The 17,403-nt window shown below is 61.4% G+C and overlaps 1 protein-coding gene across 1 annotated transcript; it reads right to left on the bottom strand.

Moving 5' to 3' along the window:
- Nucleotides 1-8,014: 8,014 nt before the first annotated feature.
- On the bottom strand, nucleotides 8,015-16,761 carry LHX5 (LIM homeobox 5). Its single transcript, XM_037511533.1, has 5 exons — nucleotides 16,019-16,761; nucleotides 13,833-14,056; nucleotides 12,964-13,241; nucleotides 12,161-12,326; nucleotides 8,015-8,649 (listed from the first exon to the last, which is right to left on the bottom strand). The coding sequence occupies exons 1-5, from the start codon at nucleotides 16,189-16,191 to the stop codon at nucleotides 8,282-8,284; spliced, it is 1,209 nt and encodes a 402-aa protein (XP_037367430.1). The 5' UTR covers nucleotides 16,192-16,761; the 3' UTR covers nucleotides 8,015-8,281.
- Between the last annotated feature and the right edge of the window lie 642 nt (nucleotides 16,762-17,403).

Genomic DNA, 17,403 nt, shown 5'->3' with positions numbered 1-17,403 from the left:
TTCCACTGGCTGGGCAACCCCAGGAGAGGTTTTCTGGAGCAAGGAACCCCATAAATCACCCCGCTGCCACTCCGGCGTGGGCAATATCTTATGTAAAAAGGTGTTTCCTGGGAGCGCCACGGGCAGGAGAATCCTATTACAAGCCGCCCCATTAATTATAAAGAGTCAAGTCGACCCTTCGCTGCGATTTTTTATCTTAAGTCCGAAAACTGATTACCTTCACCAAGCCTTTCCCTTCCAAAAAAAAGAAAAAAAAAAAAGAAAAAACTTAAAGAATAAAATAAATGTTTGAAGAACAAATACCAAAGTTTCTCCTTTTAGGGGAGAACCAGCACAGAGAGAGAGAAGTGGGTGGGAAAGAACCTTTTTCCTTCCTTTTAAGGTAAAAGTTGAGCGCCTAGCGGCCCATGGCCTACTGAATCTCCTTAACTCGGTGCAGGGAAGTGGGTGCTGTGATTGTCCCATATTACAGATGAGGGAAACTGAGGCTCACCTGAAGTCAAACGACCTAGCCCTTTCTTTGCAGATGGCAAAGTGGGCAGGAAATGGGCCATGCTGGGTATTTGAAGACCAGACCTCAAACCCCATCTCTGCTTCTTACTAGGGAGGCCCTCCAGAGGGTGAGTTCACCTCTCTGGGCCTCAGTTTCCTCTCCTGCAAAATGAGGAATAAAGGCATCCCTGGAAGGCTTCCAGGGGGAAGACCTGCCATAGACAACCCAGAGAGCAGGCATGTGGCAGTCCCCTGCCCCCAAGTCCCACCTCATAAGCCCTTCCCCCATAAGCTCCAACCCCTCCAGTCCTACCTCCCTCCCTTTAAACCATTTGGGTCCCAGGCTGCATTTAGGATGAAGAGCCCAGGCCTCACCCTGGGGCTCTGGCTTCAGTCACCCTTGGGTCTCAGCCCCTCTCCCTCTCTTTGGACTCCCTGCCGCACAGCTGCACTGGATCCTCTTTCTAGAGCTCCCCAACCTGACCCTGCCTTGGGGCTCCTGTCTGCTCTGTTCCCTTTGCCTAGGACATGCTTCCTGCAGATCCCACAGCTCCTCCTTGCTCAGGTCTTGGCTCCAGTGGCCTCCTCTGGGGACCCTCCTCGGCACAATGCACCCCCTGGGGTACTCGCCTTGAGAGCAAAATGTAAGGGGGTGACCCAAACTCAGAAATCCAGGTAATATTGCAATTGAATATTTTTTTATAGTAAAATTAATGAAAAAGAAGCTCCCGGTGAATAAGCAGCAGCAGTTTAATGAAGCTGGGTCCCACCTTGCGCTTTCTTGTCTCACCTCACCTGGACCAGACCTGTCAGATTCTGATGCTGTTTCAAATGTTACCACTTATGGGGTACTCTGCTTTAATTTTGCGTTTTCAAAATACTGAAGTGTCATAGTTTTGATTGCTGAGTCTGGGGTACACCCCCTTAAACTTTGTACCCCGGGGTGAGTATCCCACTCACTCTGCCTGGCTTTTCCTAACACCTTTGAGGTGGTTGCTGAGTCAGGGTTGCTGTCTGTGTCCCCCAGGGGAGCATCAACTCCGTGGGGGCTGGGTGGCACCCCAAACCCCTGGGGCTCTTCTTCCGGGCCTGAGATTCTGCCTTCTCTGCGGCTCTCAGGGGTCACGGCTCTGCTGGCCCGCCCCCCGACTCCGCTTTGAGCAGGAAGGGCTAGAAGATCTGAATTCTGCTCCCAACTTCCTCAGAAACTCTGTGGGAGTTGATGCTAGTCCCGACCTTCCCTGAACCCCACTTTCTCTCCCTGGTCAGTAGACCATTGTCCTCCATCTGGAACATCCTCTGAAGGGCAGAAGCGAAGAGCTGTGCCAGACAGCCCGGGGCCTCTGCCGGGTTAGGGATTTCCTCCGGAAGCCCCCAGGGGCCCCTTAGCAGGTGCTGGGGGGACAGGGAGGTGGGCTGAGCCCTGGCATGAAGGCAGCGAGGAGGCCAGAGGCGGAGCGGCCGGGAGAAGAGGCGTAGAGGTTTCCGTTCATCACAGAAATGGCCCATTTGCCATGATCGGTTGCCCAGGTGTTAATAACGCTAATGGCATAGGAAGGGTAAACTCGGTCACTTGGCTGAACAGGAGAAATATGCAGAGAAGCGCCCCGGTTTCCATAAATCAGCCGTGTGCGGCGCTACGAGGGAGGCAGGATTTAAAATTCCGGTCAGGAGATGGGTATTCTCCTAATCCGAGCTGGAGAGGTAATTTATTCTGTTTATATCTTTTTACTGCACGACAAGGTTTGGGAGCAGGGACCCTCCGCAGCCATTCTGCATTTTAAGTATCAGTTCCAGGCACCGAGGGTCAGCGCTCCTGCTTGGGGGTGTTTATTTGGGGACAGGTTTCAGGATGGGGGGAATAGGCCCCGGGGGGCCCTGGAAGATTGGGGTTTACTGTCAGGCTTGGGCCAGAATTAGGGGCAGCGAGGGGGAGATGCCCCCCGTCCCCCAGAACTGGAGGGCGCGCCAGGGGCTGGTCAGCGCCTTCCCTGGGTGCCTCCTCCGGGTATTTCTTACTTCCTCTTGGAAGTCTCTTATTTTTCAATGATAATAAATACAGGCGAGAGGAGGTGGGAGACGAACAGACGGGCTAATGGAGAGAGGACAGGGCGGGGTGGGGCGGGGGGGGGGGGGCAGGGGCCAGGAGGGGCAGGAAGTGCCCTCGTCTTTTTGACCTTGGCAATTTTTACTGTGCCCTTTGCCCTTCCAGGGGCTTGGCCTTTCACGGGGGCCTTTCAGTAAAATCCAGGGAGGCCTCTGCCAGTGAGGGTTGGGATTCAGGGGTCTCCTTCTGCGAGAACGTCTTTCTGGCTGTGGGCAGGCACGCGGCGCCCTCCCTGCCCTTCCCTCCTCCCATCTCGGCAGTGACTAGGCTGCCCTGCTGCTGGGTCCACGCGGTCCTTTATTAAAAAAAAAAAAAAAAGATTTATTTTATTTATCTATGTATACAAGAGCTGGGGTGCAGGCCGGGGGGGCGGGGGGCGGGGGCAGGCGGAATGAGAGGAACCACCAGACAGAGTGGGGAGCAGAACCGGCAGAAGGACTGAAACACACTGCTGAGGGGAGCAGCGGGTGAGACAGGAGAGGTCTGTCACGCCATGTGGGTAGCTCCCTGCCCGGGGATCGAACTCGCGCTGCAGTGGCTGCGGACAGCTTCATAGGGCTGAGCCTTAACCCCTGTGCCACCAGGGAGGCCCCCGCGTGGTCCTTACAGGCGGAAGTTCTTACCCTGAAACCTGGCCCTGCCCCTCCCTAGCAGGGCGGTCCTGGCTTCCCCTTCTGGGCCTCAGTGTCCTCATCTGCAAAGTGGGGGTAGCGGCACTCACCCTGTAGGGGCACAGTGAGCTTGAATTATCAGGACAAGGGCTCCCGAGGCAGGACGGGCACTGGTCCTGCAAATTTAGGGGACATCCACATCCGCTGGGGAGCTTGACAGAGGGGAAGCCAGGGGGCCCTGTGCCAGGAGCACGCCCAGTGTGGCTGTGGGCTGGGATGAGCTTCCCCCGTCAGCACCTGCACTATCACACCTGGACAAATGGCTGCCCAGGGACAGGTACCCCTGCAAGTCCCCCCTTTCTCCTCCTTAAGTGGAGGAGGAAAGTAGGAACTGCCTTCTTAAGTCGGTCACCCCGCACTGTGAATACACAGGGCCCTGGGGCTGGGGTGTGGATTTCCCCGACCTGGGTTCAGTGGGCACTTGGGGTGGTGACATGTGTCCAGTGGAACAGGGGGTGGATTGAGCTGATTTTGACAAGGCCCCGCTCTCTCCCCTTATCATTCTTCAAGGCAGCTGGTGTGCACGCGTGTGTGTGTGTGTGTGTGTGTCTGGGGAACAGAGGGGTGGGTGCTGAACCCCGACCTAGACTTCTCTGCCTTGACTGCGGGTTGAATGACATCCCGCCAATGTGGGTAAAGTGCCATCAAGGGCTCATTTCACAGTGGAGCCAGCTGAGGCTCAGGACAGGGATGCGGGAACGTCAGGCCGTGTCCTCACCCCTGCACCCTTGCTCTGTTCGGCCCCTGGGACTTCTGCTTCCATCACTCCTTGCTTGGAAATACACAGACCGTGGGGATGGACCGTGACCCCAGAGATCCACACCCCTCCTGGGACCTAGCTCGGAAGCCTCCCTCGGGGAACTGATAGGGCTCCCTGGGGTGTCCCAGCAGCCCCTGACCCAGGGCGGGCTTCTCCCACTCTTGGTGCGTCCAAGCTGAGCTGTGGGCATGCGCGTGGCTCTGTAGACACACGCACACGCATGCGCACAGGATATGACGAGGGTGGGGGTGTGTGGCCACAGGGGCTAGCCAGGTGGGCTCAAAGCAGGTATGTTGACACGCATGTGTGCTTGTGTGCACGTGCATATCTGTGCCAGGGCATCCTGTGGCCAGTCCATGCATGTGTGAGTGCTAATGTGCATGTGTGTGCATGTGCCCAGCTGTGCACAGGAGGGTGGGGTGTGTCATTACGTACCGCCACCCGTGTGTGCAGGCGCAGGTGTGTCCATGTGGCTGATGAGTGTGTCCATGTGCCTGTGCACACGTCTGCACGGGCTGATGTTTCTGTGTGTGCATGTATTTGCATGTGTGAACATGCACGCGTGTGAGCACCTCTGTCTGCCTGTATGCGTGTGTGCGCACGTGGAAGATGGTGTTGGGGTGTAGCCTAGTGAGCTCTCCTCCTGCAGCCCCCCCACTGCCCCCACGATGCACAGAGTCCTGACACCTCTGGCTTTAAGCTTCTCTCCTGGGCAGGTGGCAGGGGTGGGGAGCTGTGGGTGACCTGGTACACGGATGAGGGGGTTCTCCCATGTCTTTCATGTCCCCTCCTCCTTCTCCCAGTTCCCCTGCCTCCCTCCTCTTTCTTCCCCTCCTCCCCTCCCTCTGCTTCTCCCCCTGCTCCTGTCTGGCTCCTGGGGGACCCTCCTTTCTTCCCTCCTCCTGGCCTCGCTCCAGGCCGTGTTCTAAGTGAGACTTTCTGCAAAAATCACAAGTGCCCAGAAAACATTTGGGGACCTGGCAGAGACGGGCATCTGGCAAATTCTCTTCTGGCCTCTAACCCCTGACGGTCGGGGCTCCGTGGGGCCAGAACACACCCCGTACATCTGCAGGCTCCAGACCCGGCTCTGCCAGCCCTCAGCTCAGTGACCTTGGGACAGTCCCTTGACCTCTGCGAACATCCTAACGGGGCACTAATACCCGCCCTGATACAAATCCAGGGCCTTAGCTGCAAGGTGGCCAACGGCACAGCAGTAGATTGGTGAGAGAAGAAAACACCCAAAAGATGTCCCTCCAATCAAAGGAAACTTCAGCCATCAGCACCGCGGCTCGCAGCCCCGGCTCTGATCCATTTGTGAATCTGGAAGGCGCTGTGGAGTGAACCAGAACCAGTGCCCACAGGGGTTAGCGGGGGGAGGAAAGTCTGGAAGGAAATGCACCAACTACGCGAGCACAGTGCCTGAGATTCTGGGCGATGACGCCTTCTTCCTTTTGTTTATCTGAAATTTCTACATTTCCCACAACAAGCAAGACACATTTGTCTGAGGAGGATAAATGTGCTGTAAGGGAGGAAAAAATAAAGGCAAGCCACCTTGCGTCATTCTTGTGAAGTTCACACAAAAGAGGGACAGATGAGGAGACTCAGTGCGTGCCTTTCCACGGCGGGCTGCTCCCTCCTCCCAGCCTCCCCCCCCCTCCTTCCCCTGGGAGCACTGAACTGGGCAAGCCCCCCCCCAACTAAGCAGGGGTAAACAGGGGCTCAGCTGCATTCCAGGGGTTCTTCTATTTATTTTTATCTCCCACATCTGCTTTTCTAATCCAGATGCGACTGAGCTGGAAGAGCATGTAGGAAACAGACCCTTCAATTCTCACCTTTGTGAGTAGGGAAACTGAGGCAGAGAGGAGGGCCCTATCTTCAGGTGGTGGCCTTAGGTCTCTGAAGGACCTGAGGACTCTTGCCGGGTGCTGACTTACCCAGTGACAGCGAGCACCCCCTAAGGATTGCAGGGCACAGCAGCCCTGCTCCCCAGGGTACTTCCGCCCTAATACAGCCTCGCAGATATTAGCACAGCTTACTGGCCTGGGCTTCTTTTCTGATTTTTGCTACCTGGAACGTGATACAGAGAGAAGCTGTAATAGACCCCACCCCAACATACTGAGGACAAACAAATCACGCATTCATTCACTCATCTGATATTTTGAAGGCCTACTATGGGCCAGGAAGGCTGGGGCTAGATAGAGTTTTTACAGAATGAGTGACCCCTGCCATGGCCTGGGAGTAATCCAGAGAGCGCCCCCTCTTGAGAGGAGAGGTCTGTGCACCCATCAAGTCTGCCTTACATCAGAGACAAGAACCAGGGGATGCTCACCACTCATTGCCAGGGAAATGCAAATCAAACCCACATCCAGGTGTCACCTGACTCCTGGGAGGATGGTTCATGTCAGGAAGACTGGAAATGAGTGTTGGTGAGGGAGTGGAGACAAAGCAACTCCTGTATGCTGTTGGTGAGCATATAAATGGATGCTGCCTCTATGGTATGGAGACTCCTAAAAAAACAGAAAAATGGAAATACCATCTGATACAGCTATCCCATGTTGAGAACATGGGCACACTAGCATGAAAAGATTTGCACACCCCATGTTCACAGCAGCCTTATTAACAATGGCCAAGATGTGGAACCAACCTAAATGCCATTGACAGACACCTGGATAAGAAATGGTGGTGTATATACTCTGTGGAATATTACTCAGTTGTTAAAAATGATAAATGGTACCTTTTGGGACAAAAATGGATGGATCTTGAGGTGATGATGTTCAGTGAAATGTCAGGAAGTGAAAGACCTTACAGGACGCTTTCACTCATATGTGGAACATAAATAACCAAAGAAAACAAACTGGTAAAACCAACAAAAATAACTCTTAGGCTCTGTGAATGCGATGGGGGTTCCGTGGGAAGGGAGGTGAACTGGGGAGTAAGGGGGTGGGGCAGTGGCCCTGGAGCTCTGGTGGGTGAGTGAAGCACGGGTCCATGTTAAGGCGTGAACCTGTACTCCCCCAATGGTGTACTCCCCCAATGGTGTGCTCCCCCAATAGTGTGCTCCCCCAATGGTGTGCTTTTGTAAGAAGATGACCAATAAATAAAATCTCAATTAAAAAAAAGAGAGCTAAGAAAAAGTTTGTCCACCCTTGAGTGACTATGAAGGCAGGGACAAAAAATGAAACCACACAGCGCAGAGGGAAAAAGAATTTTTTTATTAATCTTTTCTTTTTAAAAAAAGTTGATTTTTTGTTTTTTGTTTTTTTTAGGTAAACCTCTTTCTGCCTCCCCCCTCACTCTGCCCACCCACCTCTTAAAAATATAAAAATGTCCAACCCCAGATAACTAGAGTACAATAAATAAACAGTAAACACAAAAACATACTTTATTTGTTTCTTCTTTATACAAAATAAGGAAACTAGAAGCGTTCAACTTCCAAAAAAGTATAATACTGTACACCTGACTGCCTGGCGGCCAGGCCCAGGCCGGGAGTGGGATCTGGGGGACCAGAGCCCAGACACCTTGGCGCCTTGCCCGGGGGAGAGCAGGGTGGGCGAGTGTTCGAGTCTGGCCTGGATCCCCTATCTCCAAGTAAATGTCAACGTAAGAAAGGGGGGTCTGGCCCTGGCCAAGTCCTGCAGGAACCCCTGTTCTTGGAAAAGCTGACCTTGAGCCTCAAGATTGGCCACCAGGGGGCGCCAACGCGCAGGTGGCTCCGTCCTCCCCGGGCCCCCTAGTGAAGCGTGTCCCGGGCGCGCTCCATCTTCTCTCCCCCACATCCTGCTCCCTCTCCTCGCTCCCCTTCAATCTGTTTTTCTTATCACCTTTTTCTTTTAAGATGGGGAAAGCAGAGTGGGAAATAAGATTACAAAATACCACTCGGATTGCAGAGAGGGGAGGAAAAAAATGGCCTTCCCCGCCCCCCTGGGCCTCCACCCTCTGTGGGTCCAAAGAGGGGGCGCTGGGCGGGGGGCTGGGAAGTCTGGAGCGGGCTCGAAATTGCTTGACCCTCGGAGGATTGACTTTGGTCCCAATAAATTGCTCGCGGCGGCCGGGAGAGCGCGGGCCGCGGGCTGGGCGTCTGCAGAGCCTGCGGGTGGAGGTGGCGCGCGGGCCCCCTCCGTGCCCAGCCGAGGAGCCGCCGCCGGTTGAGTGCGGACCCGAGAGGGAACCCCTGAGGGAGCCCCGGGCCGCGTCCACCTCGGGCGTTTTGGTTTCGGGAGGCTGCGTCCAGGAGGCGGCCGGGCCGGGGCCTTACCACACGGCGGCCTCGTTGAGCTCGGGGTTGGGGTGCGCCAGGGGTCCGCTGTAGCCGCTGGAGCCGCCCATGGGGAAGGGCGGGCTGGGTCCGCCGCTGAACACCTCTCCGGGCAGGGGGTGCAGCGCGCCGGGCAGGCCCGGCTCGGGGCTCGGCGTGTCTGGGTGCGAGATCATGTCGGTGAAGCGCGGGTTGTCGGCGGCGTGCGGGCCGGCGAGCGGCGGCTCCAGCGCGCCCAGCGGCGTCGAGCCGGGCCCGGACGCCGCCAGGAAGCTCGAGTCGGCGGGGGACTGCGCCTGCGACGGCGGGCCGTGCGCGAAGAAGTCGTAGTTCCCTCCCGGCGCGTAGTAGTCGCCCTGGTAGTCTGCGGGAGGGCGGGGGGAGACGCACAGGTGAGCGGGGGCGCGGCCGAGGGGCGCGCGGGGCTGGGGCGCGGCCCGGGGACCCGGGCCCGAGGGGCCGGCGCGGCCGGCGGGGCGCAGAGACCGCGCGGCGCCGGCCCGGCGACTCCAGGCCAGGGAGGGGCCCGGAGAGGCGGCCCCCCCCCCGAGCCGAGGGGTCTCCGCGGCGGTGGAGGGCGCGGGGCGCGTCGGGGAGCGAGACAATGAGGCGGGCGGACGCGGGAGAGACTCGGCCCCGGGCCCCGCGAGAGACAATAAGGGCCAGAGAAAGGTGCCAGGATGTCAGAGGCCGCCCGGGACAGAGGTGCGGCCGGGCAGGGACGCAGAGACACGGCGCCCCCGCGCCTGTGGGGGACGGAGAGCAGAGACCGCCCAACGGGGAGAGACTGGCCCGTGCGGGCGCAGCAGAAAACCGTCCAAGGGGCGTCCCCAGGCCGGGAGACACGCAGAGGCGGGACACCCTTGGCCGCGGGACAGACAGTCTGGGAGACGCGAACAGAGCGCGCTGGGCGGCCGCGCCGGAGGACCCCGGGCCGGCCTGCGGGGGACCCGGGAAGGACGCAGGGAGGGCGACGCGCGACCAGACCCGGGCGCGGAGTGGGGAGCCCCGCGATCGCGCGCCGGAGGAGCCCGGCTCCCGCGCAGCCCCAGCGCAGGGAACGCGGCCGCGCGCGCAAGGTGGCCTCAGCGCCCACGCGCGCTCCCCGCCCCGCGGACACCAGCCGCGGCTCCCCGCTCCGCTGAGCGCAGCCGCGAGCCCCCCAGGGTGGAAGCCGGGGGTCCCGCCGCGGGTGCCGCCGCCCGCTGGGCTGCAACGGGTGAAGCTGAGCCCCAGCGACTTGGGCGTGCGGGAGGAGGTCCCCGACATCAGCAGGGGCGCGCCCCAGTTCCACCGGCACGTCGGGGTCAAGGCTGATTCGCGGGTCTCACCGGGAAGGGAGGGGGGTTTGCCGGACCCTCAGGTTCTCAAGCATTTGGGTGCTTTGAACCTTTTTGAGAAATCCGGTGAAAGTTCCGGGGCTCTCCAGAGACATGCACAGGCGCGCGTCCGGCCCACGAAAGGGGAAGCGGGTGAGGGAGGGACTCTGTGGGCTCCAGACATAGCTCTCCACAAATTGTGTTTCCCCGCCACCCCCGGCCTCCTCCCCTGGCCGCCTCCCCTAGGTTTTCGGAGAAGCTGCTCCCTCTCCACGCTCCTTGGACTCTGGAGGATTGGGGTGTGGGACCCCACAAAAGGAGCATGCTGGGGCTGGCACCGCTGACAACACCCGCTTTATAAGGCGGAAAACCAGCGCTCCCCAGGCCCGATTTCCTCTGCGAATCTACGCGCCCTGCTCAGTCTCGGGCTGTCACCCGGCGAGTTGCGGGGACCCCCTGCCGCGGCGGCTCTTCCCTCTCCAAATCCTGAAATTAGTCCCAATGGGGGTGTCTGGGGGCGCGGCTTGGAGACAGTTTATGCGGGCAGGTGAAAATACCGCCGGATGTTAAAAGCCACTCATTCCTTTCTCCCCGAAAATGAAGGGCAGGATTGCAAGTGGCAAATTCGGGGCCCCTGAGGGCTCGGGGTGGGGGCCGGTCGCGGGCCGCCGCGAGCCGACCAGCCAGCGAGGGCCGCGGCCCCCGCGCGCAGCGCGCCGCCTCCGCCCATATGGCGGCCAGGCCGGAGGTAATTGGAACAAACGCCGTCTGAAAAGGGCACAAAAGCCGCAGCTGGGGCTTTGTCCGCGCTCCCATGGGGAGCCGCCGGCCCCGCCGCCCGGCCCCTTTCTCGCCCGCCGCCGGCCGCCGACGCCGGGGTCTCCCAGCGCGGATTAGGCGGGGCTGCTTCGCAGGGATTGGGGGTCCTGCCCCCCCATTCCGGGAAAAGAGGGACCGGCGTGTCCAGACCCCCACCCCATCCAGCAGACGTGAGGGTAGAGAAGGCAGCGGCCGGGTGGCGGCCCCCAGGTCTTGGGGAAACCTGGTTGATGACCCAGGCGGGGAAAACTCCGGAGCAGCAGCGCGGGCCGAGGAGACCCGGTGCCGGCGGCGCAGAGAGGGGTGGAGAGCGTCGTGGGTGCAGATGGCAGCCCCGGCCACCCTCCGTGCTGTCTGTAGCCGCCAACCTGGGCCCGGCCATCACAGGGTCTGTGCCCCCAAAGCGCACAAGCACTTTTAGTACGCAGTTTCTGGGGGTCCGCCTGGAGCCCCGGCCTCCCAGGCCTGAGCTGAGCTGACGCCAGCTGCCGGGCCTTCCTCCTGGTCCGCCTGGGCGCGGGCTCCTGGCCCAGACCCGCCTCTCACGGACAAGTCACCAGTTCCCAGCTGGGTTGCTTTCTCCCCACCGGCAGGTGGACAGGTTCCCCCTCTCCGGGGCACTTCCCAAATCCAGAAGCTCAGGAATGAAGTGGGGGTGGGGGGGGGCGGGTGTTTCTCTGAGCCTGAAGCTTTGGGAAGCGTCCGAGGTGCCCGCAAGGGAGGGCCTCAGGGCTCCCTCCAGAGCAATGAGATCCCACATAAATAAAAATTTAAAAGCCAGGAAACCAACCAACCATCCAACCAACCAAGCAACCGGGTGGTGCTGGTGCCATCAGCAAGTGCGGGGGAAATGGCGGGTGCAGGCAGGGAGGGAAAGAGCGGGGAAGGAGCTCGTGATCAAGAGGGCAGTGCAGCCCAGGCCTGAGCCTGGTCACCCCAAATGTGAAATTCCTTTTCGCAAGCCACTGATCATTTTAAAAACCACTCATTCCCCACCGCGGTTCTCCAGCCCCGTGCAGAAAACAGGCGCCACCCATCCCGCACTCCAGCCCCAGCAGCCCCGACGTGCTTGGGCTGAAGGGTGGGCAGGAGTCCTGTGCGGTGCGGAGCTAGTGCTGGCATCAGCCGAGTAGTGCCAGGGCTGGGGCATTGCCCCTGCTGAGGAGCAGAGTTGCTGGCTTGGAAGCAGGCTGCCCACCGTGCTGCCCCTCACCCCCACCTCCTGCACTGCCCTCTGGGGCCAGAGTTCCTGTTGGTGGCACGCACATGCGGCCAGGAGCCGGGCGGCAAGCAGTGTGTCCATTTGGGGCCCTGTGTCGAGGATTTAAACCTTGGCCTGTCGCGCAGGGGTGTGTGCTGGTGAACCCCTGTTTCTGCAGGTATGTGGGTCAGTGCGTACGTAGCTGGGGTGGAGTAGCCCTGGAGTGGTGGTGTGTGATCATGTGCGCAGAGCTGTCCCTGAGGCCTCTGGACTCAAGCGAGTGTGGGAGCGGGCCCGGGTGTCCCCCAGGGGTGCGCCTGTGCCCCTGTGCGTCGGGCGCGTGTATCACTGCAAGCAGGACTCGACCTGTGTGTGTGATTTTGCGTCCAGGGGGTCCCCCTGGGTTGGTGTGCCTGTTGATGTGTGTCCCTGACTGTGCGCGTCCAGGGTGAGGAAAAGGGAGGAAGCGCGCGGGGGCCCCTCAGCCGCCTGGAGGCGCGATCAAGGCACGGACGCCCCGTCTGGCGACCCCTTACCTCCGTAGTAGGTGTACGGGGTGGACCCCAGCATCTCGGACTCGTCCAAGCGGCCGCCCAGCGGACGCATGCGCCGTGGACTCCGGAAGAAGGCGTGTCTCCGGGCGCCCAGCGCGCTCAGCTGCTTCATCCGGCGCTCTTTGGACCGTCGGTTCTGGAACCACACCTGGGACAGAGGAGGGGGCAGTGAGCCCGGTTCCGAGGCGCCCTCCCTTCCCCGCGCGGGCCGCCCTCTGGGTCCTAGCGCCTCCTCGCGCCGACACCGCCCCGAGGCGGGGGCCGGCCCGGATTAGGCCCGGAGGGGCGGAGGGGGGCGCGCGAAGCAGCCAAGGGTGAAGGATTTCGCGGACCCGTGGGGCGACTCATAAAGACTTGGGGCTTCCTGGCCCTCGGCCCTCCCGCGCCTGACGGCTTCATAAAGGCCTCCCGCCCGGCCTGGCTCTCGCCTCGGCCCCTCGGACCCCAGCCCGGCTCTGCCCGCTTTTCTGTGTCCGCGGCGCCGGGCACCGCGCAGGGGGAGGCGCGGGAAGAGCCGCCTCTTTCAGTGCTCGGGGGATGGAGGGAGGGTCCTGTGTCCCGGCGGCTTAACACCCTCCTTGGACGGGGCGGGATCCAGAGAGGGGAGGCCCCGGGCCGAGCTCTCCAGCTCTCCAGCCCGAAGCTCTGCGCGCGGAGTCGGGCCCCGATCCCGGGCGCGCCACGGCCTCCCGAGCTGCGCTCCCCCGCGCCTCGGCCGGGAAGCGGCCTGGGCGGCCCGGGCGCGGGCTGCGGGCGGGGAGGGGTGCCCCGGGGCCGCCCCGCACCTGGATGACGCGCATGTTGAGGCCGGTCTCTTGCGCCAGCTGCTCGCGGATGTGGCGCGTGGGCTTGGGCGTGGCGGCGAAGGCGGCCTTGAGCGTCTCCAGCTGCTTGGCCTTGATGGTGGTGCGCGGCCCGCGCCGCTTGGTGCCCGAGTTCTGCTCCTCATTCTCGTTGTTGGCCGTCTCCTTGTCCGACGACGTCGAGTTGTCCGTCTCCTTGGGGTCGTCCTGGAGCGGGTCCTGGAGGTCCGGGGACAAACTGCGGTCGGTGCAGGAGGACACTGCGGGCGGACGGAGCGGGAAGGGGACAGCGGCGTCAGCGGCAGCCGTGGGGGGCCTCTCCAATCCGGGAGCCGGTTTCCACCGGCCCAGGGCACCTCCACCCCCTCGGGATTCCCTCCCAGACCCGGCGACAGCCCCTCCCCCGGGGGCCCGGCGCCCGCCCACTCCCTCCAGGCGGGGCTGGGCTTTTGGAGGGGCTCTGAGCCCTCTCAGCGCTTCTCAGCGACTGCCCGGGTGCGGGGGAGGCAGGATCCTTGGAGAGCCCGGCCTTCTTGGAGAGGGGCAGGAGAGGACTGACACCGTCCGGGCTGTGCATGTTCTTCCTTCTCTGAATTCCGGGAACTCGAGAGAAGGAGAATTTGTGACGGCCCAAATGGGGGGCACTTGGAAAAGGCTCTTGAATGGAAGGAGCGTGTGCAAGAGCTGGCAGTGGGGAAAGCGGTGTGACTGGCCTCGGGGCCATCTCTCTTCCCAGCCCTTGGCCGGCTTTGCCCTAGGACTGCCCAACGGCAGCGCAGGGTGGAGAGGGCCCTCTGGCCAGGGTGGCAGAGCACTGGGGCCGGGGCTGGAGAGGGCTGAGACCTCCATACCTGAGTTGAGGCTCCCTTCCTTGAGGCTGGACGAGCTCAGGTAGTCGTCCTTGCACACGAACTTGTTCTCGTCAATGACGTAGAGCTCCTCGCCCGTGGACAGCTGCTTGTTGCACACCATGCAGGTGAAGCAGTTGAGATGGAAGACTTTACTGCGGGCCTTGCGCACCAGGTCGCTGGGCGAGATGCCCTGTGCACAGCCCGCGCACTTCGTGCCAAAGCGCCTGCAGACACAACACGGCCAGTCACCTTGGGGCAGCCTGGCGTCGCATCCCTCTTGAGCCCCTGACCTCTTTCCTCCTGCCCTAGCTTCTGAGACGCCTCCATTTCCACATCTGTCAAGCGAGCCCCCAGTCCTGTTCTCCCAGGTCAGGGCGCAAGAGGCCAGTGTGGGGGGCCGTTCTTGGGACCTGGACCTTCATGCTTTATTTGTTTGTTTGTTTGTTTTGACTCTGCCAATCTTCTAGCAACTGGCATAGCCTTCAGACAAGCAGAGGGCCTAGAGCACCCCCAGAGAGGCTCCCCACACCCCTACATCCCTGCCAGATGTGCCTGGGCCCTTGGCGCTCCGGGTCACAAAGGATTGTAAGCCAGGGAGGTGGATCTGGGCCACTTCTTGGTTCTGCCTCCTGGGTCCTTTCCAGGCTTCTGGGGCCCAGGTAGGGTCAGTTGGCCTGGTTGGCTGGTCCTAGCAATGGAGCAGGGAGCCCCTCATCCTGTACAGGGCTTGGGAGGGAAGGAGGGACCTTTTTGTTCACTCCAGCCCCCACAGCCACCAGGAGGGATTTCCAGTCCCCTTCACTCCGGGACCCCCTGGAGCTAGTCAGCAGGCAGTGGACAGTAGCATCTCAGAGCTGGGACTCTGGACAGCAGGGACTGAGTCTGCAGCACCCCAGAATCCCTGGCTCTTGCAGGCAGCAAGAGAATGTGAGCACAAGGCAACCCTAACCCCAGTACTGCCAGGACACGGGATCTCGGGATCTCGCAAATCCTCCCTTCCCTGAATTCCTGCTCTAATTCCTTCTCTTCTCTTCCTTGAATGCTGGCGAAGGCTGGCCTCCCCCAGATGGGTGATGCAGACTGGCACCAGGAGGGCCGAGGCACGGGCTGGTGGGGGGCAGAGATTGAGGGCCCAGGACTTGGAGGGGGGCCACATCTACTTACACCCACATCTCTAAACAGGGTGAATTTGGGTGACATTGATGTAGTGAGGGCATTAGAAGCCATAAGTCACTTTTGGCCTTATCCGGCAGCGTAATTGCCATATGCACCTTATCAAAAATCATTAGGCACTTTGCAAGCCCCGCCACATTAGGTGCCGAGGGCCTCCCGGGCCGGGGAGTTTACACGTGTAAAGGCGAGGCTGACATTTTCTCCTATTCAAATTCCCTGGTGCCAAGCCTCTGGGGCGGGCGAGCAGCCTTTCTCTCCCTGGTGTTAATCACACCCCCTTCCTCTGAGCCGTTATTCGCACTCACAAAGCCAGCCCTGGGCAACCGGCACTGCTGGCAGGGCTGAGCTTTGGAAAGCCATCCCCGGCCTTTCCCAGCTGGGGAAACTGAGGCCCTGAGGAGTGATTTGCCTTAGCCCACCTGAGGGGCCCCTGAGAGCAGCCTGAGGGAGGCACCACCGCTCAGGCCAGACCCGGGAGGTCCTGGTTCTGAGTTCTGATTTCATTTGCACTTTTCAACCCGGGAGGAAATGTTCTAAGAAGTTGGGGGTGGTGAGCAGGAGAAGGACCCTGCCCGTCATCATTAGAGGAAACCTTCCTGGACCAACTCCCTATGGAGCTGGGAAGTTTCTGTCTGTCCAGGAGGATTCTGGGGCAAGCCTGGAAGAGCCTCCAGCCACCCCGAACTTTGGCAAAATTCCTTCATCTCAGAACCAGGCTTGCAGCTTCCACTCTGGGGACCGAGCCGAGATGGGTGGAGAGCAAGTTTGTCCGCGCTTTCTCCTGGGCCTCACCGCCGCTCCAGGCCGACCCGGAGGAACCGACGTGAGCCCGGGAACCGCGTCCTTCTGACTCCGCCGGGGCTCGAGCCCTTTTCCGGGGGCGAGGAGGGAAGAGAGCAGGGGCCTGGCCCGCTCCCCATTCATGCTTGCGGGCCCGAGGGTGGGTTTCGTGGTGCGCCCAGCCCTGGCACCCTGCGGGGCGCGCCGCGGGCCGGCGCGCCAAGGCCTCTTACCTGAAGAAGTCATTCTTGCAGTAGAGCTTGCCCTCGCGCGAGAAGCACTTCTCCGAGAGGTTGGTCTTGCACTCGCAGCACTGCACGCATTTGATGTGCCACGCGCGGTCCAGCACGTTCAGCAGGAAGCGGTCGAGGATGGGCCGCTCGCAGCCGGCACAGTGCACCATCATAGCCCCGCGTCCCGGCGGCTCCGGCCGCCCGGCCCTCCCTTCGGGCCCCCGGCCCTCGGGCCCCCGGGCCGCGCCGCCGCGCCCCGCCTCGCGTCTCGGCCGCCGCCGGGCGAGTCCGGCGCGCACCCAGACCCAGCCGGTCAAGTCCTCGGGCGATCGCGGGCCTGGCGCGGGGTGCCCGGGGCGGGGTGCTGGGGTGGCGGCGTTCACAGCCTCATGCCCGGGACCGCGCGCCCCAGCGCTCGCTCCGGGCTCCCCCAGGGGTCTCGGGTGGCCGCCGGCCTCGGCGCTGCGGAGCGGCTCTCCCCGGTGGCGGAGGCGCCGGCACTTTCCCCCACTTTCAAGCGGTCCCGATCCTCATCTTTGTCTGGCCGCCGCCTAATTCGCGCATCCTTATTCAGATTTGGTGACGTGGCGCGGCACGTAGGGGGCCCGGCGGCCAATGGGCGCGCGGTGGCCATGGCAACCTCTTAAATTTATAGCATATCTAAATTGGCTACAGCGTTGCGGTCCGGACAGAGCAAAAAAAACAAGGCATCAGTATTGTTGAGTATTAGCCCGTACCTGGTTCCGAGGCTAAGTAAGTATTTACCTTCCAGGCTGGGGGCAGGGGCTGCGGGCCGCGCGACCCGAAACCGGCGTCTCTCGTCTCTCTCCTGCTCGCAAATATTTGGGGTCAGGGTTCCAAGGCCTGGTGGGGGGAGGGTCCCCTGCCCCCGGCGCCATCCCCGGAACTTGCAGAAGTTGCCGGAGGCGCGGAGCGTGCTCCACCTCCGCCTCTTCCCCAGCCCAGCCGGTCCAGATCGGTTCCCCCACCCGGGCACCCCTGGGGTCTGCGCCCCCCGAGCCGCGGCAGCGCTGTTCTCAGGGCTCCCGGCGGAGCCAGCCCCGCTTCTTTTGTCATACACGAGGCTGGGGCCCCGGCCGGGCCTTTCTCATGGAGAGAGAGTGTGAAGGCCACGGCTTGGGGGTTTCCGCGTGCAGGCCCCAGCCGGCTTGGGGGCGGTGTCATCTGGCCAGTTCTGGGACCCAGAGTTTCAGGCCTGTGCGCACTGCCCCAGAGGCTCTGGGGGAGATCTGGGGAAAGGAAGGTCGGGGATGGGATCCACCGGGCTTCACTGAGCCAGCTCGGAGGTGGCGCTCAGCACACCTCTCCTGGCAGTGCCCCTTCCAGTGCCCGGGTCTGCCAGTTGGGACCCGGCAGGGTGCGGA

Source organism: Talpa occidentalis, unplaced genomic scaffold, assembly GCF_014898055.3.
Source record: "Talpa occidentalis isolate TD23 unplaced genomic scaffold, MPIMG_talOcc4v2.1 talOcc4.14, whole genome shotgun sequence".
Classification (NCBI taxonomy): Eukaryota; Metazoa; Chordata; class Mammalia; order Eulipotyphla; family Talpidae; genus Talpa; species Talpa occidentalis.
This window is presented reverse-complemented; position numbering and strand designations above follow the sequence as displayed.